The sequence below is a fragment of the Leucopleurus acutus genome (assembly GCF_964270905.1).
Source record: "Leucopleurus acutus genome assembly, chromosome: 11".
Lineage (NCBI taxonomy): Eukaryota > Metazoa > Chordata > Mammalia > Artiodactyla > Delphinidae > Leucopleurus > Leucopleurus acutus.
The window spans coordinates 103,408,812-103,436,469 of NC_139152.1; the positions used below are offsets into that span (position 1 = coordinate 103,408,812).

General features: G+C 60.8%; 2 protein-coding genes across 5 annotated transcripts; both read right to left on the bottom strand.

Annotated features, from left to right (window-relative positions):
* Positions 1-142: 142 nt before the first annotated feature.
* TUBGCP6 (tubulin gamma complex component 6) lies at positions 143-21,711 on the bottom strand. Of its 4 annotated transcripts, XM_082851047.1 has the most exons (25): positions 20,835-21,711; positions 19,802-19,965; positions 15,785-15,995; positions 10,355-10,528; positions 9,229-9,350; positions 8,389-8,467; positions 8,168-8,277; positions 7,870-7,961; positions 7,636-7,775; positions 6,479-6,628; positions 5,809-5,890; positions 5,636-5,724; positions 5,442-5,557; positions 4,106-4,244; positions 3,721-3,792; positions 2,412-3,528; positions 2,199-2,257; positions 1,859-1,994; positions 1,610-1,778; positions 1,370-1,511; positions 1,082-1,276; positions 872-1,004; positions 583-796; positions 322-503; positions 143-243 (listed from the first exon to the last, which is right to left on the bottom strand). In XM_082851047.1, the coding sequence occupies exons 1-25, from the start codon at positions 21,573-21,575 to the stop codon at positions 152-154; spliced, it is 4,920 nt and encodes a 1,639-aa protein (XP_082707173.1). In that variant the 5' UTR covers positions 21,576-21,711; the 3' UTR covers positions 143-151. The 4 variants fall into 4 exon arrangements, with proteins under 4 accessions (XP_082707173.1, XP_082707172.1, XP_082707171.1 ...); XM_082851046.1 differs by having other exon boundaries at positions 1,082-1,511; XM_082851045.1 differs by having other exon boundaries at positions 1,859-2,257.
* Positions 21,712-22,010: 299 nt separating this feature from the next.
* HDAC10 (histone deacetylase 10) lies at positions 22,011-27,523 on the bottom strand. Its single transcript, XM_082850372.1, has 19 exons — positions 27,273-27,523; positions 27,064-27,198; positions 26,737-26,833; positions 26,407-26,504; positions 26,203-26,307; positions 25,972-26,040; positions 25,664-25,790; positions 25,420-25,485; positions 25,192-25,251; positions 25,027-25,116; positions 24,782-24,888; positions 24,634-24,701; positions 24,287-24,554; positions 24,083-24,167; positions 23,600-23,691; positions 23,401-23,457; positions 23,048-23,126; positions 22,664-22,846; positions 22,011-22,578 (listed from the first exon to the last, which is right to left on the bottom strand). The coding sequence occupies exons 1-19, from the start codon at positions 27,329-27,331 to the stop codon at positions 22,390-22,392; spliced, it is 2,034 nt and encodes a 677-aa protein (XP_082706498.1). The 5' UTR covers positions 27,332-27,523; the 3' UTR covers positions 22,011-22,389.
* Between the last annotated feature and the right edge of the window lie 135 nt (positions 27,524-27,658).

The following is a 27,658-nucleotide window of genomic DNA, read 5'->3' on the forward strand; positions in this document are numbered from 1 at the left end:
AGCTCCCTCGGTCGCCTCCGCCTCCGTGTGTTCGCTCTGCCCCCGCCCCGGCCCAGGACCCCGCCCGGTAGAGAGAGGCGTGAGTGGGGCTGAGTGGGGCGGGCAGCACCTTTATTGCAGCGCGGGCACCCCCGCCAGGGCCGCACAGGCCTCAGGCGTCCTGGTAGTAGCTGTTGAAGTTGATGCGCAGCAGGAAGTCCTCCAGGTGGGGCTGGTAGCCGCGGTTCACCAGCTTGCTCACCACTGGGGGGAGGGCGTCAGTGAGCAGCTCAGCCCCGCCCCCACCCCGCCTGGCCCTGCCCGGCCCCAGGGGAGGGTCACCTTTGAAGAGGAAGTGGGAGTAGTACTTGAAGGTGCTGTAGGACTGCTGCAGGAGGGCGAAGTTGGGGTGCTCGGGGCCGCGCCAGGGCTGGGCGATGAGCTGGCTGCGGAACTTGAGCACCAGGCTGAAGGTGCTGTGAATGATGTTCATGACCGGCGCCGCCTTCTCCGTCAGCAGGCCCCTGGGGGGCAGGCGGGGGCTGCGGTGAGCGCGCCCGACGCGGGGGACACGGGGTACGCGGCCCCGGCCCCGCGCCTCACCTGAACACAGCCTTGTGCAGGTACTCGGCATGGGCGCGCTGGATCTCCTCTAGGTCGCCCACCGAGGCCAGCCTGGCCTGGAACTCACACCAGGTGACATGCAGGATCTGGTTGGCGATGTAGCCCTGGATGACCTTCACGAAGTGCTGCATCTCGTGCTTGAACAGCTGTAGCTGGCGGAACTGCACCGAGCCGGCTGCGTGGCTCACCCGTGCTGTGTGTGTGGGGGGGGGGGGGTGTTGAGCTACAGCCACGGGCTGAGGGCACACCGGGGCCCCGCCAGGCTCACCTGTGCGCTTGAGGTGGAAGCAGACATCCTTGAGTGTCCACATCATGAGCTTCAGCTGCAACAGGAAGGAGAAAATGCCGCTGTACCTGCTCAAGCAGCCCTCGGTGACCACGATGTTGAGGGGCCAGTCAACCTGCCAGGGAAGCCAACTCAGCACGCCTGCGTCCCGGGACCGTCCCCCGCCCATCTGCACAAGGGGGCCCTGCTCACCTTGTACCTGAGCTCCAGGCAGCTCAGCACGTCCGGGGCATTGGGGGCAAACGTCTCGGGCAGGAACTTGAGGGCGAAGGAGAGGTTGGCGGCGTGCGGCGTGTCGCCGTGCAGGCTGTACTGCAGGGCCTTGCTCAGCACGGAGTTGAGCACCAGCGGGCTGAGGAGCTCCCCAGGCGTCTGTCCCGCCCCGAGCTGCAGCAGCAGGGCACGGGTGTCCCGAGGCGTCCCGAGGCCTCCAGGCCCCCTCCCGCAGCCCCACCTGTGCCCGCCCCACCCGGGCCTCACCTTCTCGAAGAGCAGGTCGCTGAGGGACTGCGCAAACTCCCCGTCCTCCATCAGCAGGAAGTGCCGCAACGCCTCGAAGTGCGCCCCGAGGTGCAGCTCCACGAAGAAGTAGTCGACTGCGGCCTTGTTCACCAGGGAGACGCTGGCAGGAGGGGCCTGGCGTCACTGGCCGGCAAGGCGCGGAGGGCCGGGCAGGGCCGGGCGGGGAGGGCCGGGCGGGGCGGGTGGGCGGGCACTCACTGGGCAGCCAGCGGGGCCGTGATGGAGTGCTTCATGAGCACGGGCAGCGGCAGCAGCTCGCTCAGCTGCACCGCACTCGCGTCTGCGTCTGACTGGGCCCCGGGGTCCTCGGGGAGGGCGAAAGCGCGGGGCAGCCCGTGGTGCAGGAGGCGGGCAGCGGGAGGCGCTGCTGCAGGGGTGACACGGACCACGGTCCCGCACCAGGGACACGCCAGCCAGGCTCCCTCCCGCCACGGCCGGCCCACTCACACATGGCCTCGTAGCTGTCCGGGTACCGCTCCAGGCAGTACTGCCCCGCCAGGCCCGCCAGGTAGGCCTGCTCCCTGTCCCAGCGCTGGGCCGCCTCCTCGCCAGGGCCTGGGCTGCTCCGGGTGTCTACGCCCTCCTGAGACAACCCAGCCTCAAGGAGCCCGCCTGTTCCCCTCGAATGGGAGAGGACGGACCGGGCGGGGGGCATCCCCCATGTGCTGCCCAGTCCCAGGGCGGAGCCCTCACTGCCCATGACAGGCCAGGCGGGGGCAGGGGGCCCACCAGCAGCACACGCTGCCCCGACTCCTGGTCCCCAGCCCCTGACCCCGTCTGCCCTGACCTGTGAGCTCGGAGGGCCACTTGGAGAGAGGTCCTGGGAGTCCCCACTCGCCCCCGGGCCTGAGCGGAACAAACGGGGTGGGAGGGGGCGTCAGGGCCCAGCACCTGCCGCAGGACAGCGCCCCACCAAGTCCCCGGGGCAGCCAGCTTCTCACCCGCCCCCCGGGCTCACCGACGCCCCCCGTCACAGGACAGCCCTGGGGGCCCCACTGACCTGGCTCCTCAGGGATACTGTCTTCCAGAGCAGTGGGCGCAGCCTCCGCAGACAGCAAGTCCTGCAGGCCAGTCTCCTCCCCACGGCCAGAGCCGCCTGAGGCCGTCTCTGCAGGCAGCCGTGGCTCGTCTTCCCGGGCAGGGCTCTGGGCTCCCAAGCTGAGGCCTGACCGGGACCTATGGTCAGGGGGCACCCAGGGGGGCCCGGGCACGTTGGGCTCAGCTTCCCCTGAGAGCAACCCCAGCATCACACTGGACTGAGACACGTGTCCGTGGACGTTCCATCGTGGCCGGGAGGGGGCCACATCCCACACGTTCTCCCCCACCCTGATGCTGGCATCAGACACGTGTCCGTGGACATTCCACCGTGGCCGGGAGGGGGCCACATCCCACACGTTCTCCCCCACCCTGATGCTGGCATCAGATACGTGTCCATGGACGTTCCACCGTGGCCGGGAGGGAGCCATTCCAGAAGCATAACCCTCTGTGGGAACACCAGGCTCTGCCACTTGCCCACAGAGCTGCCCCGGGTCCTGGCTGCTCTCCTCCTGGCAGGAGGGGTGCTGGGGGGGGTGCGCGTAAGGCAGAGCCACCCGCCCATCTGGGACACACGTGTCCAGCTGCACGTGAGTGTCCTCCCGCAGCCGCTGCCCCTCACTGCCCAAGCTGCCTCCTGCCGTCTGGAGGGCCCCTGGGGAAGCTGGGGCGGCCACAGACGGCCTCAGGATGGTTCTGAAATCGTACTCCTGTGGCCCGGAGGGCCCTGTGTCCGCTGCTGCGGACGGAGCCAGGGGAGGCAGGTCCGAGCCAATGGTCTGCAGCGCCTCGTCCAGGACGGGGGCCGCGCTGGTGAGCACAGGCTGCTCAGCCCCCTGGGCCGTGGGCAGGAAGTCTCGGATGCTGAGGCCCACAGAGAACGGCCCCGGCCCCTCCGCCTGCTCTGACGGCGGGCCTGCTCCTGGCCCTGAGCCGCAGGCCCCAGCTGCTGGAGGCTCGAGGGGCTGCGGCGTCAGCACGCTCTGCCTGTCGGGGCTGTCCCGGGCAGCCTCATGCCGCCCCTCATGCCCAGGATCACAGCTGCCGCCTCCGTCTGGGTGCTCAGGGCCCAGAAAGGAAGCCTGAAACACAAGTGCGCGTTGGTCCCTCCCATTATCCGGCTCTGTCCCCCAAGTTCGGTTCTGCACCCAGCACCAAAACCCACGACAGGGGGGCAGTGGGGACACAGGCCAGGCATGGGGCAGCCAGCTCGGAGCCCCACGCTACGTGCCCTGGGTCCTGCCCCGGCCCCTCGCCCGGGAGCGGGCACTCACCTGGAAGCGGGCACCCGGGAGGATGGCCAGCGGCTCCAGGGGCTTCCCCTCCGCCATGTCTTCCAGCAGCTCCTGAAATTCAACCAGCAGGATGTGCAGCGGCAGCCGTGGGGGTGGAAGCCACAGCCCCACCGCCCGCAACTGTCGGGCACCGCGATGCGGCGGGGCTCACGCGGCACTTGGCTCGCAGCCCGGCTGGAGCCCAGCACCACCTGTGTCGTCCGAGGGCAGCACGGCCTCTCCCGGTCACGACCCCTCTGAACACGCGATGAGAGCCTTACTCATGCTCCTCCAGCGGGCACACAGGAAGGTCTGCGTGCAACCTCAGGGGCTTCTGAGTCCCCGGGGGGCCGGGGAAGAGCTCCCCTGTGAACAGCAGCGCTACCTGAACGCGTTTCTGATCTTCTAAGAGAAAACGAAGCCGAGCGCCGGCCAATCTGTGCCTCTGGACCTTCCACAGCGCCTTCTGCTCCCGACGAGCTGCCTCTGCAGACAACTTGCTGTAATGATCCACCAGGGCCTGCCTGTAGCCACCAAGAGAGGACTGGTCACCATGGTGACCCCACTGTCCAGCCAGTGCCCCGTGGGCTGGAGGCTCTCCGTGGCAGAGACCCCTGATGGGCAGTCCACATGCCCAGCACCTTCCCCGGGCAGGTAGCTGCTCCCGCAACACCTGCAGGGGCCTCGCTGGGCAGGTCTTTCTGGCCCCCAGACTAGGAGCCCCCAGCGGGCAGGCCCAGTGAATTCACTCTGCAGAGTGAACACCAGATGAGCCCCTACACAGCCTGAAGCAGAGGGACTGGCGAGGGGCCGGGGGCTGCCCAGGGCCTCTAGGAGGTGAGGCCTCACTTCGTCAGCTGCGTAAAAGGCAACTTCCCGTTCTGCTGGCGCAAACCCCAGAGAACTGATTATTAATGCAAAAGGGTACACGGTGCAGTGTAAACATTTTATTTGCTTAATTCAAAGCTGGCCTGGCATGTTAACACCCAACGATTTTGATCCTCTCGCCATCAGGAACTGGTTTCAAACCTGGACCGGCCATTTTTAATTCGGCTGTCACAGGCCAGGGACACAGCCTCTACACCTAGTTTCCTCCTCGTGTAAACAGGTGAATAATGTCTACTCACATACACACGTGTGTACACACACGACAGCACGGATGCACGTGCACAGGCATACACGCACTCCTCACTTGCTGGCTCAGTCACAGCTCCATAAACCGCCCCCAAGGTCAGGACAACTGAGACCCCGAGACGGTGAGCAGGAAGGGACAGCCCCTCCCACCAAGGGCCCCCCTTCGAGATGCCAGCTCTGCTGCCAGCTTATGGGAAATGCAGGGGAGGGCGGGACAAGCTGATGGCACAGCAAGAGACAGACTCGCAGATGCTGTGCTGGAGAAATTCCTGTTCCTCTGTCAAACTGCTAACAGGTTTAAGAAAAACTTAGAAAAACAGGAGCTGTTTAACTTAAAAGAAACAAAGAGACAGAGAGGCGACAGGAACACAGTGTGTGCCCCAACCCTGAACCCGAGTCCACACAAACCAACCGCAAGGAGACCTTCTGAGCTCAGACCACTACTCTTCCGGCCTGAACGTACACCTGAAAGGTGTCAAAATAAAAGGTAAAGGCCCATCAAAGATCAAACGAGCCACGGTGTCCCCACGGTGCCCTCGTCCCGGGGAGGCCGACCCGGAGTGGCCACTACGCCCGCGGCCGCCTACCTGGCCTTCCTCTCCAGCTGCTCCTCCAGGGCCTTCAGCCTCCTCTGCCGGTCCCGGAGCTCACGGGCGTAGCTGAAGTCATCATCCAGCTCCTCCTGCCTGGCCGCCCGGCGGCGCTGCACAACACCCCCGGCGGCCCCGCTGGTGAAGCCGCCTCCCCGAGCCTGTGCCACCCCCGGGCCAACCCCACCCACCTCCTGGTCCTTCACAAACTGCTCCTTCAGCCTCTGAAACTGCTCTCGCTTCTGGGCATCCAAGGCCATCCGCTCAGACAGCTGCCGATCTGCGACAAGACAGTAAGGGGCATGTTATGAGGAGTCCCAGCAGGCAGCCCCCCGACGCAGAGGGGGACCCGAGCCACACGCACCGCTGAGCGCGCTCAGGACCCTGGACGCCGCTTCCCGGGCCTGGACGATTAATTCTTGTTTTGCAATTTCCATTCGTAATTCCTGAAAAAGACCACCAGTGATTGATGCATCTAATCCTCCCTCCCATGCCCCTGGGATGGCCTGGGAGAGGGGTCCGCTCAGACCCTCGGTGGGCTCTGGGGGCACGGTGCCCACCCCACACAGTGGTGAGGCTGGTTCCCAGGCAATCGATACACTCTCCCAGAGCAATCTGGAGCCAAGACCCCAGGCCTGTATGCCCACCCTGAAGGGGACGGGCTTCCCTGCGGGGACGGAGGGCCAGGCCAGGCCGCCCCAGCAGGGTGTACAGCCTCCTCTGCACCTCCAGCGCTCACCCCCGCCACTTGCTCTCTGGGGTCTGCCCAGCCCACATCTCCCTGCTGCCCACCAGGTGCCGGGCCAGGAAGGACTTTCCATCAAACCCCTCCCCAGTCCACAGGAGGCGCAAAGCTTGGGCCCGGTACACCTGCCCCTCCTGAGCAGGAGGGGAGCCCACTGTCCAGCCCACGCTGGGAGGAGGGGGAGAGAGAGGCGCAAGGAACCCTGGGAGGAGGGGGAGAGGCGCAAGGAACCCTGGGAGGAGAGGGAGGCGCAAGAAAAGGCCCGTGGCCCAAGGCGCCCCTCCCTCACCTTCTCCTCCTTGCTGATGGAGCTGTGGCGCGCCACCCTCTCCATCCGGCCCACGTAGATGGCACAGTCCTTCTCGATGTCCTTCAGCTCCTCGAGGGAGAATATCACCGAGACGCGAGGGACCGGGACATCGGAGCAGCAGAGGTAATGCTGCCGAGGAGGGAGGACCTGCCGTGAGCCCGGAGGCACTCAGACCCACACCCCTCTCGGCCTCCCTGTTTCTGGCGACCCACGCGGACAGCCTGCTTCCTCGGACACCCTGCACTCCTCGCTGGCATCCTCCACGGCTCCAGGACATCACAGGCTGGGTGGGTTTCCGCCCAGGCCAAGGCTGCCCTGTGGCAGAAGCCAGGTCCGCCTCCCACAAATAACACTTCAGAAGAAGCTGCCCAGAGCCGGACACGCCCACACGCACTTCCTAAGGTCAGCTCAGACAGGACTGCCCCAGCCGCCACGCCCTCCCCCCAGGGCCGAGCCCACCATGTCGTCCCGCCCTCCCCGCAGCCAACCTCTGGGCTGCTCCTGGGGCCTCACCAGTATGGGTCTCCTCCCCTGCATGGGCCGCTCCCACCCAGCCCTGAGCCTGTCCTGGCCGCTCCAGTCTGATCTCAGCCCTGCACTCGGCCGGCTGCTGCCCCCTGATCCGGCCTGCACTCGGCGGTTCCACTGCCAGGAACCCCCAGGTCCACACACCTGGCCAGCCTGCTCGGACATCAGACAGCACCTCCAGGCAGAGGCTGCCGGTCCACACCCCACCACTGCCACCTGGCCATCTTCCGCAGAGCCTCAGCCGCACGGAGCGCGGCCAAGCCCTGTGAGCGCTGCACAAGACCCCCTGGGTCCACCTGCCTGGCGACGCAGCCCATCCCTGCCCTGCCGGGGCGGTTTCCAATGCAGAGGAGGGCAGGGAGGAGCCCGCTGCCCCCCGGCCTCTGAAACGCCCTCGGCTCTCCTCCCGTCTGAACGAGCGCCCAGAAACTCAACCGAAGTTGAGCTCGTGAAACTCTCAAGGGAAACTGAGGGAGAGGTCACCGCGACCCCTGCTCCAACACAGCTGACCCAGAGCTGAGGACAGATCGCCAGGCCGCAGGGGGCCGGGGGCTGGCACACGGCGAGCAGGCAGCACCCTGCGGGTGGCGCGTGCCAGCCGCCCTCACCCGGGGGCAGCAGAGCTTCAGCAGGTTGATGGTCTTCCCGCAGACATACACGTCGTGGGCGACGTGCCTCAGGAACACGGGGACGCAGTCCTCCACCTCTTTGGAAATAAGCACGTAGCCGTGGGTCCAGTAAAACTTATCTACGTGCGGGACAAGACAGCCGGGTCTGAGTCCAACCACGGCCCCGACCCGCCGAGGGTGTGGGGTCCCGGCCGGCAGCCGGCCGCCACCTACCTCTGAAGCCCAAGTACTCGTGGTTCACCTGGATCATGAACTCGCCGTAAACGTCTCTGAAGACCCCACTGTACACCCAGTCGTGGATGAACCTGCCAGGGTGGGTGGGCCAGTGGTGAGGTGGGTGGCACCCACGGGGGTAGACAGCTGCGCCCCGGTGCCCACAGTCCGAACCCCCCATCGTGCCCTCCCCGTGCCACCCCAGTCTCTGATCCCTGCGCTGAGCAGGCGCCCCGACGCGAGGACGAGCTCGAACGTGTTAGGGCTGAGCGGGGCCCCGACCCATGCCGGCCCCCACCGCGTGTAGGGCTCGCAGCTGGTCTTCAGCAGGGACAGCAGGACCGGGTAGTGCTCGTTGCTACAGTTATCCAGGGCCTCCTGGTAGAGGTAGGAGAGCAGCTTCACGCCCTGGAGGCGGCAAGAGGAGGGCTCAGCGCACACGGCACAGACAGCAGGCGGGGAGCCCTGCCCGTCCCGCGGGGCTGGCCAGGCCCACACCCGGCAGGAACCCAGACTCACAGTGGGGAACGCAGCCCCGGGCGCTCCGCCCCCAGCGCCCAGGAGTCCAGTGCCGACACCGCAGAGCTCAGCCAGGTACCTGGACACACAGGCCGGTGAGACCAGGTGAGCAGAACACGTCCCAGGCCCTACTCTGCCTGTCCAGATGGTCTGGCTTTAAAACCACCTGCACCTCAAGGACCTCAGGTGTGAGCCTCCTACCGGGCCCCTCCCAGGGCACCCCACGCAACGCCACCTCCTCCCCAGGTCTGGCCAAGACTGAATTCCCGTGAGTCCACAACCCTTCCCCAAACCTGCCACTCTCCGGCCTCCCCCAGGCTGCCACCTCCTCTGCCCTGGATGGCTGCCAAGTCCCCCCTGGGCCCCTCGCCCCCAACACCCCACTTCAGGCCGTGCTCCACACGTCAGCACAGCCCGACAGCACCCTCCAGATGCCCCCAGGCTCCCATCTCCAGCCCCAGGACCTCCACACTCCTGCCCCTCTGCCTGCAAGAACTCCTCTCCCACTGAGCCCCTCAGCCCGCCCCAGCCCCCCACTTTGCCTTCTCCAGGTGGCACCTGCCAGCGGCCCTCGGCCTGGCATTTACTAACTGGCTCCTGGGTGCCAGGGGCCGGGTCTGTCTGTAGGCACCCTGTGTGCCTGTCAGGCAGGAGCCCCCGATCCTGGGCAGGGCCTGCATGGTGGGCTGCCAACAGACAGCGCCCAGCACCTCGTGAACTCAGCTGGGTCAAGGGGCTGTCCAGACGCCTACCAGGAGGGCTGTTTTCATGGCCGCCCACCACCCAGCAAGCCCCACACCTGCCCCTGTCCAGCTACCAGGCTGCCGTGCTGAGGCTCACCTGAGCTGCCGGCCCAGTTTCTTGAAGAGAAAGGCAATGGTGAGGAGGCTCAGGGTGGGCGGGGTGGAGAGCACACAGGCCCGGTAGTACTGCAGGTACCTCCTCAGGCCGCTGGTGAAGGCCTGCGGGGCAGGGGGCAGGGGGCTGGGAGGAGGACGGCTAGGCACTTGGGGAACTGCCACCAAGCTCAGAACCAGAGGACAAGCCGGTGCAGGCAAAAGGCAGGGCTTCCACCCCCAACCCTGGGGCTCTGTGTTCCAAGGAACGGGCATCTGTGGGTCACGTGCGGACACCGAGCCTGGCCGGAGCCCGAGGCCACTGCAAATCCTGTCCCCGCAGCCAGGGCCAGCTGCACCGGGAAACCGGACCCTGCGGATCCCAAGCAGCTGGGCTCTGTGCACAGACGCCAGCCCTCAGAGGGTCTCTGGCTGCTCAGATCACTGGGGTCTCGAGGACACACGTGTCCTGGGCAGCACCACAGCAGTATGGCCCCAGCTCAGCTCACGCCGTTCCAGGAGGTCTGCGTGGAACACTCCGGAACAAACGTCAGGCACCCACCAGCAAGGAGACAGCTGTCCCGCCCTCACACCCCAGAGAGCCGACACATCAGTCCTGTCTTGGTTTCCTTCTGCCCTCCTAGCCCCACTGGGACCCATCCTAGAACCTGAGCCTCGTCACGTCACCCCAGCAGCCCCGTTGCGTCGCCCGCGCCCTTCTCTCAGTCTGGATGCCCCTCCCACGCAGCTGCCCCCGCTGCCCTGGGGGCTGTTGCCAGCGAATGGGCCAAAGACAAGGCTTTCAAGAGGACCTGGTTCAGCCCCACACCAGGGACCCAGTGGGGAACAGGCAGCATGGGCCCAACCCACACCGCCTGGCCTGCCCCCCGGGGCCCCCAGCACTGGCCACACCTGCCTCGCACTCTCTCGTGGCCCCAACATGTCTGCCCCAGGTTTCCAGTGAAGTGACGGGCCAGGTAAGACGTAATCGCCGGCCACCCCATTCCTGAAGGGCAACTGACGGATTTGGGACATCACCGAGGAGAACACCGTTTGTACTCAGAGGCCCTGGTGCAGGACCTGTGGACAGCTCTCAGGCACACCTGCAGCAGCATGAGGCGGGGCCGTACCTGGAACACGAGGCCCTCGCTGCACGAGGAGTCCAGCACAGGCTGCAGAGAGAAGTGGCTCAGGCGCGCGTAGTGGGTCCCGCACTCGGCCACCTCCGAGAGGAGGCTGCTGATGCTCTCGGGGGATGCTCCTGAGACGTGGACACCCTGCTTCACCGTGAAGGCCTGCGCTGGCTGGACAGGACGAAGGCGGGGGTCACTGGGGCCGGGCATCCAGAGCCAGTGTGGCGCTGCATCCCGTTCCACCCGTGCACCAACCACAGCACTGCCCACAGCACCCCCAAGACCAGGGGCCCCGACCCAGATACACACACAGGAAAGGGCGCAGGAGGCAGAAGGCCTTCCAGGCTACCTGAGGGGTGCACACAGACACCTGCTTGGGGCTGGGGCTGTGAGAAAGTGCTTGCCGTTAGATCAGGCACCTGTCCCGAGGAAATAATGGAAAAGGCACACAGACACCTGCTTGGGGCTGAGGCTGTAAGAAAGTGCTTGCCGTTAGAGCTGGCAATGCAACTCCCAGGCACCTGTCCCGAGGAAATAATGGAAAAGGCACACAGACACCTGCCATGGCGTGTTCCCCACAATATGGTTTACAACCGCAGAGCACGGAAACAACCTAAGAGAGGACTGACTGCAACCACACTTGTGGGATGCAGTGAAAGCTGTGTGAACAGGAAAACGTACAGCTGCAGGTACCTGCGCTGAAAAGAAGAAAGGTCTCAAATAAATACCCGCACTGTACACCTTAATGAAGTAGAAAAAGAGCAAATGAAACCCAAAGCTAACAGAAGAAGAGAAACAATAAAATAGGGAATAGAGGGGCTTCCCTGGTGGCGCAGTGGTTAAGCATCAGCCTGCCAGTGCAGGGGACACGATTTGAGCTCTGGTCCGGGAATATCCCACATGCTGTGGAGCTACTGAGCCTGTGCACCACAAATACCGTGCTCCGCAACGAGACAGGCCACCGCTATTAGAAGCCCACGCACCACAACGAAGAGTAGCCCCCGACTGCCACAACTAGAGGAAGCCTGCACACAGCAACGAAGACCCAACACAGCCTTAAATTAATTCATTCATTAATTAATTGGAAAAAAATAGGCTGGGACCAGCACAACACCTCCCAACAAGATGATAAATGTTAACGTCATGTGAATTTTACAATTTAAAGAAAATAAAATCAACAAAAACCCCAAAATGAAAAGTCCAACACCATATGGCTTCACTGGTAAATCCTACCAAACAATTAAAGAACTACCACCAGTTATTCTTAAACTCTTCCAAAAATTAAAGAGGAGGGAACACTTCCTAATTCTGAGAGGCCAGTATTGCCCTGATGCCAAAGCAAGATAAAGACATTACAAGGAAAAGACTACAGGCCAACATCCCTTATGATGCAAAAATCCTTGATAATATATTAACAAACTGAATCTATCAGCATGTTAAAGGATTATACACCATGACCACGTGGGTTTTATCTCAGCAATGCAAGGGCAGTTCAACATACAAAAATCAATGTAGGGACTTCCCTGGTGGCGCAGTGGTTAAGAATCCCCCTGCCGATGCAGGGGACACGGGTTCGAGCCCTGGTCCGGGAAGATCCCACATGCCACAGAGCAACTAAGCCCGTGTGCCGTAACTACTGAGCCTGCACTCTAGAGCCCGCAAGCCACAACTACTGAGCCCGCATGCCACAACTACTGAAGCCCGCACGCCTAGAGCCTATGCTCCGCAGCAAGAGAAGCCACTGCAATGAGAAGCACGCGCACCGCAATGAAGAGTAGCCCCCGGCTTTCCACAGCTAGAGAAAGCCCACACGCAGCAATGAAGACCCGAGGTAGCCAAAAATAAATAAATGAATAAATTTATTTTTAAAAAATCAATGTAATACACATTAATAGAACAAAGGAAAAAATTATATATGATCATCTCAGCAGATGCAAAAAAACCAACTGACAAAACTCAATACTCTTTCATGATAAAAACACTCAATAAACTAGGAAAAGAATGGAACTTTCTCAACAGGATAAAGGCCACGTGTGAAAAACCCACAGCTTACGTGACACTCAGTGGTGAGAGACTGAAAGCTTTCCCCCGAGGATAAGGAACAAGGCAAGGATGGCTGTTTTCACCACTTCTGTTCAACATAATACTGGAAGTCCCAGCCAGAGCAATTAGGCAAGAAGAAGCAATTTTAATATCCAAATTGGAAAGGAAGAAGAAAATTATCTGTCTGCAGATAACATGATCTTATATACAGAAAACACTAAAGAATCTACAAAACACCTGTTAGAGCTAATAAAGGAATTCAGCAAAGTTCCAGGATATGAAATCAACAAACAAAAATCAGTTGTATTTCTACACACTTGCAACGAACAAGCCAAATAAAGGAAACTAAGAAAACAATTCCAGTTACTAGTGTAACATAAGAATAAAATCCTTAAGAGAGAAACTTAACTGAGAAGGCAAGAGACTTGTCACAGTGGAAACTAGAGAACATCGCTGAGAGGGACTGAAGACCCAAATAAATGCCGGGACACCCGATGCTCACGGACTGGAGTGCCTAATAATGCTAGGACAATAATACACCCAGGGAGCTCCCTGGCTGTCCAGTGGCTAAGACTCAGCACTTCCACTGCAGGGGGCACGGGTTCAATCCCTGGTCAGGGAACTAAGATCCCACATGCTGTGTGGTGTGGCCAAAAATAATAATAATAATACACCCAAATCGATCTATGGATTCAATGCAATGCCTATCAATATCCCAATGGTGTTTTTAGCAGAAATAGGAAAAACCATCCTAAAATTCATAATGGTATTGCAAGGGGCCCTGAATAACCACAGCAATCTTAAAAAAAAGTTGGAAAACTCACACCTCCCAAGGTCAACACTTCCTACAAAGTTACAGTAATCAAAACAGTGTAGAACTTGGGGAGTTCCCTGCTGCCCTAGTGGTTAGGACTCGGCGCTCTCACTGCCGTGGGCCGGGTTCAATCCTTGGTTTGAACTGAGATCCCGCAAGCTGCGCGGCACGGCACCCCAAAAAAACAGAACACTGTAGTACTGACATTAGGACAGACATGAAGACCATGGAACAGAACACAGTCCAAAAATAAACACTCACATATACGGTCAAGTAATGCATAAGGATACCAAGACCATACAGACGGGGAAAGAACAGTCTTTTCAACAAATGGTGCTCGGTAAACAGACTATCCACATGCAAAAGATTTGAGCTGGACCCTCCCCCTGCACTTGAGTTAATACAAAATTAACTCAAACTTGATCAAATATCTAAACTTAAGAGCTAAAACAATAGACTCTTAGAGGAAACACAGAGGCCTTGAATTTGGCGATCTCTCAAATATGACACCAAAGGTACAGGCAACAAAAGAAAGAAAAGAAAACCTGAACTTCATCAGAATTAAAAACTTTCGTGCTTCAAAGGACACTATCAAGAGAATGAAAAAACCACCTACAGAATGGAAGAAAATATTTGCAAATCATATATCTGATAAGGGATTACTATCCACAACATATAAAGAGCTCCAAGTCAACGGCCCAATTCCAAACAGGGCAAAGGACATGTGAGGACACAGTAAGAAAGCAGCCGTCTGAAAGCCAAGGAGAAAGGCCTCAGGAGAAATTAATCCTGCAAGCACCTTAATATTGTGCCTCCGGCACCCAAAACTATGGGAAACACATTTCCGTTCTCTAAACCCAAAACAAACAAACAAAAGGCACAGGACCAAAATAGACATTTCTTCAAAAAAGACATGCCCATGAAAGAATGCTCGGGACTTCCCTGGTGGCGCAGTGGAGCCCTGGTCCGGGAAGATCCCACATGCCATGGAGCAAATAAGCCCGTGTGACACAACTACTGAGTCTGTGTGCCACAACTACTGAAGCCCGTGCGCCTAGAGCCCATGCTCCACAACAGAAGAAGCCACCGCAATGAGAAGCCTGTGCATCGCAACGAAGAGTAGCCCTGCTCGCCGCAACTTGAGAAGGCCTGCGCAGAGCAACGAAGACCCAACGCAGCCAAGAATTAATTAATTAAAAACAAAAAGGGAAAAAAATCTTAAAAAAAAAAATGCTCAGCATCATTAGTCATGATGGAAATGCAGATCTAAACTACAATGAGATACCACTTCACACCTGCTGGGGTGGCTACTATTTACCAAAAAAGGGGTGGGGGGATAAGTATTGGTAAGGACGCAGAAAGACTGAAACCCCAGGCCACTGCTGGAGGGAGTGTAAAAGGGTGCAGCCATGGTGGAAAATAATCTGTTGGCTCCTCGGAAAGTTAAACATATACTGTATGACCCCTGCAATTACTGCAATTCCACTCCTAGGAATATACCCAAATGAACTAAAAACTGGGACTCAACAGATTCTTGTGCACCCATGTTCACACAGCACTATTCACAACAGCCAAAAGGTGAAATCCACACAAGTGTCCATCAACGTGATGAATGGATAGCAAAGTGCGGTCTATATATGCATGGAATACTTCTCAGCCTTAAAAAGGAAGGAAATTCTGACACTGGTTAGAACATGAATGAACCCTGAGAACGTTATGCTGAATGAAATAAGTCAGACACAAAAGGACAAACGCTGTATGATTCCACTCATATGAGGAAAATCACAGAGACAGGAAGTAGAAAGGTGGGTACCGTGGGCTGGGGGAGGGGGAAATGGGGAGTCAGTGTTTAATAACGACAGAGTTTCAGTTTGGAAAGATGAAAAATTTTGGAAATAGACAGTGGGATGATTACACAAACATTGTGAACGTAATTAATGCCACTGAATAGTACACTTGATAGTGGGTAAGATGGTAAATTTTAAGTTACGTCTGTGTTACCACAATTTTAAAAGGGTGGAGAGGGCTGCTTCCCCTCCACAGAGAAGGGCCATTCACACAACAGAACACTATGAGGCCACGAACGCGGAGTCGGAACAGCGTTCCGAGCTGCTGAGAGGGCATCCCAGCACCAGGACCGCCTGGAGTCGGCTGGAGCGCGTCTGCGCCAAGCCCAGGACGTGCTTCTAGTACACACTCCACCTGAGAACAGCCCTGGGAAGTACACTGAGGACACAGAGAGACCGGGCACAGGACAAGGGAAGCATGTGCAGAACAACACATACAAAAGGCCCCACCCCCCCCACCCCCCACTCCCGCCCGCACTTCTCGAGGATCCACGGAAACGGGTACATTTCTCTTCTTTCACTGACGGCAAGAAACATCTTACTTTTATTCAGTTTTTAAAAGGATGTTAATGAATTAATACTCTTTAGAACTGAAACGAAAAGACAATCACCAGGCAGGCGGCCAAGTGGGCTTCCCGACCACACGCCACCCTGGACTCTGTGGCCGCTGCCCTCCCCCTCCCACCCAGCGCCCAGGTGTGTCACGTGTGAGCATGTCCTTACCTGGCAGAGGGAAAACGTGGCGGACACAACCCCAATCAGGATGTTGAGCGCGTCCTTCACCAGCTCGCACTCCTTCACCAGGACGGGCTGCGGGGCCTGCAGGAGGCCCCCGCCCAGCACCTGCAGCCCTGCTTGGCAGAGCCGGCAGGACCTGTCGAAGGCGGCCCTTCCGGCCTCGGTGAGGTAGGGCTCCTCTCGGTGGCCAGGCGGGCTGTGGGGGACAGAGGGGGGCAGCGAGTGGACGTGAACAGAAGGCGGGACAAAGCGGTTCAACAGCATAAAACGTCTAAGACCAGGTGTGACTCCCCACGGCCCCCAGCCCTCCAGCAGCGCCCGGCAGGCCGTCAGACGGCGCCGCGCGCAGACAGGGTCCGGAAGCAGCAGCACACGCCCGCGCCGCCCAGCGCCTCCGGGCACACAGCGGTCCTCTGGCTGCCCACCGGCTCGCGACAGCCTCTACATGGGAAACAACACCCAAGCCTGGAGCAGAACATTAACAACAGCACACGTGTCCATCGCCAGAGGAGTGGAGAAGGACGCGATCCGTCCACACGAGGGAACTATCATCCAGCCTTAAAAAGAAAGGAAATTCTGACACAACGTGTCAGATGCTACAACACGGAGGAACCCTGAGGGCGTGACGCTGTGATACAAGCCAGTCACAAGACAACAAGTACTGAGTGACCCCACTCCTGTGGGGTCCCTAAAGTAGTCACAACCACAGAGACAGAAAGGAGAAGGGTGGGGGCCAGAGGCTGGGGGAGGGGGAGGGGGAGGGAGTGTGTAACGGGGACCGAGCCTCGGTTTGGGAGAATGAAACAGTTCTGGAGACGGATGGTGGTGATGGTCACACCACGTGAATGTCCTTAATGCCACTGAACCGTACACTTAAAAAGGGTTAAGATGGGGCTTCCCTGGTGGCGCAGTGGTTGAGAGTCCACCTGCTGATGCAGGGGACGCGGGTTCGTGCCCCGGTCCGGGAAGATCCCACATGCCGCAGAGCAGCTGGGCCCGTGAGCCATGGCCGCTGAGCCTGCGCGTCCGGAGCCTGTGCTCCGCAATGGGAGAGGCCACAACGGTGAGAGGCCCGCGTACCTCAAAAGAAAAAAAAAAAGCATTAAGATGATAAATTTTATGTTATGTGCATTTTATCACCCTTCCCCCACAAAAGCACAAAGAATGTACAGAGGAAAAAGTCTCCTGAAATTCCAGGAGAAATCAGGCCAGCTGGGTCTCACAGAGGGTAGCTCTGGGCACACATCCACCCCTGAGGTCTTTGCCTATGGGGGTCCTGTAGGAAGTTCAGGAACTACCAGTGTCTGCCCAGCCCGGTCACACTGTTCAAAAGAGGCCAAAAAGACAGTATCACTTCTCTCTTTTTTTTTTTTTTTTTTTTTGCGGTAGGCGGGCCTCTCACTGCTGTGGCCTCTCCCGTTGCGGAGCACAGGCTCTGGACGCGCAGGCTCAGCGGCCATGGCTCACGGGCCCAGCCGCTCCACGGCATATGGGATCCTCCCGGACCGGGGCACGAAGCCGTGTTCCCTGCATCAGCAGGTGGACTCTCAACCACTGCGCCACCAGGGAAGGCCAGTATCACTTCTTAAACATTCCTTTGGAAACCACCAACCCTACTGAAAGTATGAAAGAACTGTTCTTTAAAATCCACTGGAAAGAGTAATTTCTCAATAAAAGGAACCCGAGAAAAATCTCAGAACTTGTCAAAACCAAAAGTGCTTTTTAACGAACACTGCACCATAATGCGCTCCTTCCCTCACTCACCAAGTGTCTGAGAGCAGCGGCCAGAGCAGGACAAGCCCAGTCCTCATGGGGCAGGTGCGCGGACACAAGCTACAAGGAGGCGCGACTCACCGCCCATGACACGGGTCCCAGAGGGACCCGAGACACTGGTCAGGAAGGCCCCGGGAGCAAGGCCACACCTGGAGCAGTGTCCCTGGCGGAGGGAGCGGCCTGTGTGAAAGCCCAGAGACAGGAAGAGAAAGGGGCCAGGTGCTCGGGGCTCAGTGTGGGGAGGGCGAGGGCAGGGACCGGCGGTCCACAGTCCAGATGGGGAGGCCATGAGGCATGGCAGGCGGAGTGGCGGCACACCTCTGATTTCCATCCCTGGAAAGTGGTACTGGCCGAGTGGAGGACAGCCTGAGTGGGCAGGAGAAGCGGGCAGGACGGTCCTGAGTGCCCCGATCAGCAGGTGGGGCCCAGCCGGGCCACGACACCAGCCCACACTCCCTTGGGGCAGGAAGAGCTCGAGGAAAGGAGGAGACTCGGACCTCCAGGGTCCTTCCGAATGGCCCTCCAGGGGGTCCCCCGGGGGATGCATGTGCTGCAAGCACCACCCCACTGCGCACTCAAGTGCTGGGCTCCTGCCCACCCTTCCAGGGCCAACTCCCGACCACTGTGGCCACACGACCCTTTCAGTGGCTCAGAGCTGAGGGAGGAGAGTCCATGAAGGAAAACAAACTCACACTGGGACCCACAGAGAACTTGGCCTTTAACATCAATGAAACCACTTCCCCAGAAAGGGCGACAGACACAGAGGACTCCTGGCAGCAGGGAGACCGACGCTGGCTCACAGGGTGAGGCACAGGGGCAGGGGTCCTCTGGGGGTTCTCAAGGAGAGGGCAGAGCTCACAATCCAGGGGCTGCAGGTGGACAGGGCGCCGCAACTGCCCATTCGTCAGAGCTCCCGGCAGGAAACTAGCAGGCGGCTGGGATTCAACTGCAACAAGTTCCCGAGATTCTCCAAATGAACTCGAGTGACAGGCCTCAGGGGTTGGGGCAGCAGGTTACGATGGAGCAGGCAGTGGAAGAGCTTTGGGGGAGTGAGCTCAGGCCATGCCCAGCCACGAGCTGGCCGGGTGTCTCCTGCGGGAGCGCGGGGCACAGGCTATCGCACTGGCTGCCGTCCTCCTGGAAGGGACACCGCAAGGTACTCCTCACGCTGGAGCTGTGGGGCCAGTTCTGCTTTCGGGGGACACTGAGGGGATTAAGCACATTCAGAAAAAGGAACGAGGATGTTGACCAGCTGAGCGACCATGTCTCCTGAACAGTGACCTGCAAAACTGAGCCTAGCAAAGTGGGAACTGGTAACTGAAATACCACTAGCGAATATTTACAAAAGAAAGCAGTAGCTGCTTGGCCGCCAGTGCTTAGACCCGTGAGGGGTTAGCAAACAGCGGAGCGACTAGATTTGCTTTGTGCACACAAGACAGGGTGAAGACTTAACAGGAAGTCACAGGGCAGAGAAGCCCCTCAGAGACAAGACAACCACCAAAACCGACGGTGCCTGGGGGAATCCATGTGGGGGAAGATGACCACGCCAGGAAAGCGACCCCAGCAGGAGCAGGGCCCACACAGCATCCCCGAGCGTGTGCTCACCCTTGGGAGGCACTCGGCTCCCTGGGGACCCCACCTCGTTCACCCAGTGCTCCCCAAACTGGCATCCCACAAAAATGCCAGCTGATGAGATGCAACAAGAGAATCCCATGACCAAACATTTGGGAAATGTGTCCTCTACCCCAACTCTGGGAGGTTGCGAGACACCAGCACACTACAGACTGAGAGATCCTGTGTGCAGAGGCCGTGGACAGGAAGAGCATCTACCAGGGAAACACTGCGAGGACCGAACTTCTCACCAGAGGACCACCCTCAGTCGTTATAGACGTGAAGAACGTTCCCTCGTCAGCACCCCATGCCCAGCACTGACCACACACCTCCGACTGGGAGCCACCGTGGCCAGGATGTAACTCAGTTGCCAACTGACCACTCGGACTGCGAAGTGCGATCTGCAGAAGTTACTGGTTCAGTGGGAACCTGCGTAGGCCCGAGAGCCCTCTCCGCCTGCACTTCTCTCAACCCCTAGGGCGCAGACAACTTGTACACAGCTTGACTGAAACTTGCAAGTTCCTAAACCCAACTACCTGGGCTCTCTGAGTAAAGGCCAGGTTCACCGGGGGGGCGGGGGGGGGGGGCACTGTGCATTTTAAGGCAAAGCTCACGAACCATCCAACTTGCTCCCAGCACCTCCGCTTGCTGGCCTCGTAGGTGAGCACGGCGTCCCACAGGTCAATGTCTGGAGTCATGCCCGGCTCAGACTGGGAATCAGGAGTCAGATTGGATGCTGATTGGAACCCTTCATCTTCCGACTGATCCACACTCGAAGAGACCTAGAGGCCAAGGGAAAAGGACATTTCACCTGAACATGGTGTCTAGATTTCACCTGAGTGGGATGAGAGCTCCAGGGGCACTTCCACACGCTTCCATTTACTCTATGGGAAAGACCCGGCAGAACGTTTCTTCTATTTTCCTCAAGCACATAAGTAGTACACCATGTTTTCACCCCTAGGGAATCATTTAAGGAACTAAACTAATTCGTTACCAATTCCCAATTTCACACAACACAAGCCTGCTGAGGCTTACGAGCCTCAAAATAACCTACAATGACATTTTCCACAAGATGTCTCCGATCTGGAAATTCCATTTTGGGGAACCCAGCATAAAAAAATCACATAGACACAGAAAAACTCACGTCCGCCAAGATGTCTGCCACAGCATTACGGTTGAAAACAATCTAAATGCCTCACAGTAAGGGAATAACTGAACGATGACAGAAGACCCTTTCAGCAAAGCCGCAAAATGCAAAGGCAAAAGACGATTTACTTAATAACGGAAAAATCCCACCTTACCGGGAAAACAGCATATAACGCTGCACGAACAGCAGGAACAAATGTTTTTTTGCCACCTATGGCTACTGAACACTTGAAACGCAGGAAGGAACCGGATCTATTTCATCTTCATGAACTTGAATTTAAACATCAACTCGAAGGCAAAAGAAGTGACTGAACAGTAAATACAAGAGGAAAGCGGCACGTGGCCGGGGGCTGCGCGGGAGGGGAGGGGGGTGGGGTGGGAGTCCCCACGGCTCAGCCGCCAGTGCTCCGAACTCCAGCTGTCCTCCTTTTGCCCCGATGGAAGTAAGGTCAAACGAGGCCCTTCCCAAGCCCGGGGAGCCGGAGGCAGGAAGCAAACACTCTACCTTGATGGCCAGTCCGGAGAGGTCTGCGCTGTCCGGCACCGGGGGCAGGTCCAGGCGGACGTCCAGGTCGGCGGTGCGGCTGTGCACCAGGGCTCCAAAGAGCGAGACGCGGGTGTCCCTCTCAAACCTGTCCCCGCAGGGGTCGCCATACGAGAAGAGCCCGACGGCGGGCAGGCCGGTGCCCGGCGCCGCCTCCATCACCTGCAGCGTCTTCCGGACCAGGTCCCGACACAGATACTCCTCTCCGGAGATGAGTGACCGCACGTCCGCCTCCAACCCGCTCAGGTCGGCGCAGTCGTAGCCGCCGTAAGGAACGTCTCTCCCGACGGGCCGGCTGTGCAGGAAGAAGTCCCGCCGGCGCCGCAGCATTCGCGGGGGCCCGCTGCCCGCCAGGCGCACCAGCAGGTCCAGCACGGATCCCAGCTCCGCCAGCGGCCGGCGATGCGCGGCCTCCAGCTCCTCCACCAACTCCTCCAGGCGGTCGGCCTCGGCGCCCAGGCCGCTCACTCGCAAGTCGAAGGACAGCATGAGGATCCTGTTTTTCACCGGGAGTCTCGGGAGGCCGGGCTGCAGCTTGCGGGTCTCATCTTGAAAGAGGCTCGTGAACAGAACGTTGTAGGCCACCCTCTTGAGGCTCTGCTTGGCCTTCTTGCGGCTCCCGCGGCGCTGGCCAGAGTGAGCCTTCGCGGCCGGCAGGAGGGCCTCGCACAGGTCGTCCACCAGCTGGGGGACGCTGGCCATGCCCCCTCCTCACGCCGGGCCCTCGAGCGCGGCCTGACTCGCCTTCTCGGGGCCCCGGAGAGGGGACGGCCGGCAGAGGCACCGCCGAGGACGGAGCGTGGGCCAGACCCGCGCGCCCGCTCGCCTGCCGGATCCCCTCACCCCGGGGACAGCGCACAGCCCCAGCTCCCGCCACCGCGTCACCGCCGCGCGACCAGCCAGACAGCCGGAGCAAGCGCACCGGAACTGCGTCACCTGGGAGGCGGGCGGCACGCGCGGAGGGGGCGGAACCTGGAGGCCGCCTATCAAGGGCCCTTCCGCCCTGGAGCCTCGTTCCCACCGGTGGGGAAACTGGGGCCGGAATCAACTGAGTTAACTAAATCGGGCTCAATAAGGGAGACGGAGTCAGACTTTCGCTTAACCGACGTTTACTGATTGGGCGGGGAGGGAGCGAGGGAGGGGCCGTCCGTGCAGAGACGGGTCGCCGGAGGGGGAGTCCGCGCTGGGGCGGGGGGATACAGAGCCCCTGAGCCAGTGTCCTGGGCAGCCCCGTAGCCTAGCCCTCAGGACAGAGGCCTGGCGCAGAGGTGTGCTAGTGAATGGTTAACAACAGGCTCTTGGGGGACTAGTTGGTAGTGTCTTTTCTGGGGTGTAAATACTCCCACCCTGGCCGATTTCAAGCTACCAGGTTACAGCACGCAAGGAGGAGCTAGGAAGAGGTGCACAACTGCTTGACGCGGCTATGAGCTTGTTCAGGGCAGCACCCCACTCCCCAGGACGTGAGCCCGTCTCCCCACAGAGCTCTAAGGCAGCTGTCGCCCAAGGCCCCAAGCATTCAGCCTGAGCCTGGCCCCCCAGCCTCACTGGCCACCTGCAGCATCTTCCACCGTGGCTCCAGCTGCCCTCTCAGCTGCATCAGGGCCTGCACGTCCTCTGGGGAGGCCATGGAGAAGGGACCCAGGCTGGGGGCTGCCTCTCCATGCAACACCCTGGCCAGGACCACCACAAGCTGGGGTGTGGATTCCTGAGTCAGCAGCAGAGGTGGAAGCAGTGAGTTGCTGGTTTCTCCTCACTCCCACCCCACAGCAGGTCCACCCCGCCCAGCTCACCTCATCTACAAGGGCCAAGACTCGGCCCCCCGCTGGGCCCCGAAGCAGCGCAGCCAGGAGTGCAGCTTGGGGGTCCCGCAGGCCATGGGCGGGCCCCAGCGCCACCAGCACCAGGTCAGGCTGGAAGCTGTAGGCCAGGGGCAGCACCAGGGCCAGGACACAGCTCAGAAACCCTCCAGTCGTCTGTGGGAGGGACAGCAGCATAGCCCAACCCCTCATCCAGGGAACACCCCTCCAGCTGGCTCAGGCCACCCCACCTCCCAATCTCAGGTGGGCGGACACACCCAGAGTCCCGCCAGGAAGGGCAGGTGAAAGCCAGGGGTCTGGCCCTCATGCCGATGCCAGTGAGCTGCAGCTGCCCTGCCCTGTGACACCACCACTCACCCCTGGCAGTGGCACAGAGACGTGGAACATGGACAGGGCAGCTGCCTCCTTGCCCCCAATGTTCAGCCATAGATTCCTCCTTCCAGGGGAGAGCAAGCATATGGATACATGAGCTTGTGTGTGAGATGCCGCCCACCGTCGAGAGCCCGGACAGAAGAAGAACAGCTCAGGGGCAGGGATGCTAAGACTGCTGACCCTCTGTGCTGGAGACCCTCCTGGCATTGCTCCCAGGGGCCCTCTGCCAAACTCCAGCTGTGGAACGCCCCGCCCACCTGTCACCCCTGGGGATCCAGGGTGATGTGCCCACCCACATACTTGCAGAACTGGACATACCCGTGACCTGAGAGTCATACCCGTCATCCGTGAGATCTGGGGGCCGATCCAGCTGCCCCACAGCCAGACAAAGCAGCCTGGAGGAAGAGTTGGCTCCTGGGTAAGCTGTACTCACCCCGCCTGGAGCCCATGCCCAGAGCCACTCCCACATGGCCAGCCAGGGCAGGGGGTGCCCATGGGCCCTGCCTCGTAGCCTCAGACCAGCCGTGTGAGGCTTACCTCTGGGCTCCGTGGGACAGGCCACACCGAATGGCCACATCCAGGGTGGCAGCTGCAGCACAGGCTGGGGTGACTGCAATGCCACTGCTCACCTGTGAAGTGAATAACAGGTGTAGAGGGTAACTCCCAAACCAGGTAAACAAACCCATCTGCCCCTTCTTTTGGCCCATGTCTACGTGGCTGTCACCTGTGCACTCTGAGGTCTAACTACTCCATTTCTGAAACTAAGATGCATAAAACTATGAATCATCCCCTTCACTTCTCTGCCAAAGGACATTTCGTTGAGGGAACTGAGGGGGGGTGTTCCTGAACCCTGCCCCTGGGGGCTGTTTTGGGAAGGGTCCTGGGCACAAGGCAATGCTCATGTCCACATGGTTCTGTACCACCCAGCCCTCCCCTGGACAGGCCACCTGTCGCAGGCACGTCCTGGGCCCTGCCCCTGACTACATGGCCACCCCCCCAGCCCCTCCCCAGTGCTGTTACCTGCCCATCCAGGATCCTGTCCAAAAGGTACAGGACTTTCCCGAGTGCAGTGAGGGCCCTGTCCTGGGCCAGGGCCTCATGTGGCCTGTGGTGGACAAACCAGTAGGACACGAGGACACAGAATGACACACAGACCACAGATGAGTCACACAGACACATGTGCAGACACGGTCCCAGGCTTCCCCCCAGGCCCACCCTGCCCACCTGGCCCAGGCCTGCGTCTCCTCCTGTGGGGCTGACCCCTCCTCACAGAGGACGTCAGAGGGCAGGGCCAGGGCAGCATCTGGCGCGGCCAAGGCAACAGCCGTGCGTACGGGGGGCGTGGGATTGAGGCGCGGCTGGTCCAGGAGGGAGCTCAGGGCAGCCACGTCCTGGGTCGCCGCTGCCTTGAATTCGGGCCTCCCGGTCAGCAGCAGAGACGAGGGCCTCCCCTCTGGGGAATGGGGGCTGGGACTCAGTACAGGGGCCACGCCTAGGGGGTGGTTCAGTGTCACAGCCACTGCACGAGAGCCTGCGGCACCACCCCACCTGCCGACCCAGGCCACGCTGACCTTGCTGCTGGAGGCTCATCCAGTGAGGGGCCTGGGCTACCCGGACACTCTGGATGGACTCCAGGGCGCTGCGAGGAGAAGCAGGATCGGTGAGGCCTGGTCTCCCACCCCTGGCCCTCCCCACCCTCCTCCGTCCTGCCCCCCGCACCTGCCATGCGGCACCATGGGCCCCGACAGGGGCGGGGCAGGGTCGCCCAGCAGCGCTTGCACCATCATGCACACGGACTGTGAGAGTGACTCCAGGTGGTAGCCACCCTGGGATAAGGAGGGGGCAGAGACACGAAGGGCAGGGGTGTCAGGGGCCCAGGCAGGATGCCCTGCCCCACGAGGCAGGACCCCTCCAACCACATGTCAGCCTCCGGTGCAGGCGCCCTCCCAGCTCGCCACAATCACCTCCAGCACAGCGCAGACCCGGCCGCCAGCCAGCACCTGCAGCAGCTGCGTGAGGTGAGCAAAGCACTGGGGCGTGGCCTGCATCTGTCCCTGCAACCAGAGCAGGCGTGGTGAGGCCCTGGCCCCGGGCTCCAGAAGCCCTCCCCAGCCCGGCCAGGCCCTCACCTCGGGATCCCCGACGGCTGAGTCAAATCCTGCGGAGACGAGGACCAGCTCAGGGTTGAACTGCAGGCAGGGCCCAGTGGGGAGAGGCAGAAAAGAAGCTGGAGCTGAGGCGGAGGAGAGGCCCCTCCAGAGAGACCCTCCTCACCCCAGGGTCTCTGTTCCACTTTGGGCACCGCATCGCCCCCACCCCCCTGCCACTGAGACCGCTTCCACCCCCCTCACGGTCACCTCAAAGGCCACGGGCAACAGCACGTGCAGGAAGGCGGCCACGTAGTCAGCATTTCCCATCCCGACCTGTGGCCAAGGGGCATCAGTGCTGGCCCTGCCGGGGAGGACGGCGGGGTCCTCACCCCTGGGGCCTGGGCTCTGGGGGTGATCGGGGCACGACGCCCTGGGCTTGCACTCGGGGGAGGGGGGAATGTGGGCTGGGGGAGGGGCTCTGGGTGGGGGGCCCGGGGTGAGGGGCAGGCACCTGGTTCCAGGGCAGGTTGACAGTGAAGCCAAGGCCCGGGCCCTGCCCAACAGCGTCTGCATCTGACTCTCGGAGATAGGGCCAGAAGCGCCCGTGCTCATAGCGGTGCCAGGAGAAATAAAGGACGCTGCGACAGTCAGCCGGGGCCAGAGGACAGGCCCCTCAGCCCCAGGGCTCCTTGCAGAAGCCTAACCGCACCCCACCGAGCACACAGCCACGTCTGCTCCCTCAGACTTTCCCAGGCCGGGCAGTGCTCATCCTGAAAAGTAGGGTCGCAGGGGAGGGTCTTGTCCCCACTCCCAGCTTACCTGGGGTCGTCCTCAAAGATATACTGGATGCCCTGGCCATGGTGGACATCCCAGTCAACGATGAGGATCCTGGGGACAGACAGCTCTGGGGTCACGGAGGGCAGGGCCTCCCACCTCCAGACCAGGAGCCAGGCCCAGGATGGGAAGGAGCTGGGTGGGGTCCCTCAAAGGCCCCCTCCACCCCCTTCCCCGCTGGCCTGGACCTCACCCTGCAGCCAGAGCGGCACAAACCTGTGCAGCCCGTGCTGCCGCTGGGCATGTCTGGCCGCTATGGCCACGTTGTTGAACACGCAGAATCCATTGGCGGCAGCCCTCTGGCTATGGTGCCCAGGAGGCCTGGGGGTGGGAGTGGGGTGTGGGGCGTGTCAGGGTCATCCTGCGTCCTCACAGGGCTACCCACAGGTCGGGGCGGCCAGGGAAGGGGGCAGCTCTCACCTCACCAGGGCGAGCCCGTTGCGCACAGCTCCCGCCAGCACTGCATCCACCAGCTGCAGCGCCGCCCCCACAGCCAGCCGGGCACAGTGGAAGGTACTCTGCCAGGGCAGGGGTGCAGGTAAGCCCCCTGCCCGCTACCCCTCACAGGCTCTACCAAGCCCTGTGCCAGGCTGCAGGGCACCAAGCACTGCGCAGAACTGGCCAGGCCAGTCCCGGGTGCCCGCAGCAGCAGCCAGAAGGGCATTGGCACATGGGAACATTGCCCGTGTGAACAGGCACGAGTACCCGGATGTGTGACTGGGTGGGTGGGTGTGTCCCCAGGGCACGCACCGGGTGGAAGTAGACGGCATCGTACTGTCCAGACAGGGTCTGGAGCTCCCCGGTGCCCAAGGCCTGGGTCCCCCGCACCAGGGCCACATACTCCGGGCTGCAAAGGGGTTAGGCAGGCAAGGCAGGGTCACCTGGAGGAGCAGGCGGAGGAGAAACAGGGTCTGGACCCCCAGTGGGACCACCCCCCTCACTGCTCCCTCACCCACCCATCCAACGGTGAAACTGAGGCTTGGGGCGTAGGCTCTGTTTGCCAGGCTCCAGCAGGCTGGGGCAGGCCCAGGTCCTGGACCACGGCTTCAGGGGCAGGGGGCCCACCCCAAGTCTGACCTGTGCACCAGGCCCAGTTCCGCCTCCGAGGCCTCCCGGGCTGCCAGCTGCAGACACCTTTGCTCCAGGCCACGCTGCTGCAGGCGTTCCAGGGCTGTGGTCAGGCGCTCCGGGCACTCGATCTCGCACTCGGGGCTGAATGGACAGAGAGCTCAGAGTCCAGAGCCCCTCCTCATCCCCCGCCTCTGCCCCTGCCAGGTCCCACTTACTCGTCCCAGAGCAGCCGGGCAGCTGTCATGTCCTCGTGGTATACAAGTGCGGTCCCCATGGCCTGACCGTGGTCACTCTGGGCCACTCAGGGTGGGCAGGACCCAAACACTACCACTCACAGGCAGGTGAGTGCACTGCCCGCCCCCCTTGGCAGCCCCAGGGAGCAGCCCAACGCCTGGAGCACAGCCGGGGGCGCGGGCGCGGAGCCCGGACAGGAAGGAGGCCCCAGGTCCCGCTGGCGCCAGAGCGGGGCAGGGGTCGATAGGGTGGCTCGCGGGGCTTGGCTTCCGGCTTCCTCCAACTCGGACCTGGCATGGACCCGCCTCCGGCTGCCCCAAACCCCGCCCCGATGCAGCGGGGCGGGCCGAAGACTGGGCCCCTCAGG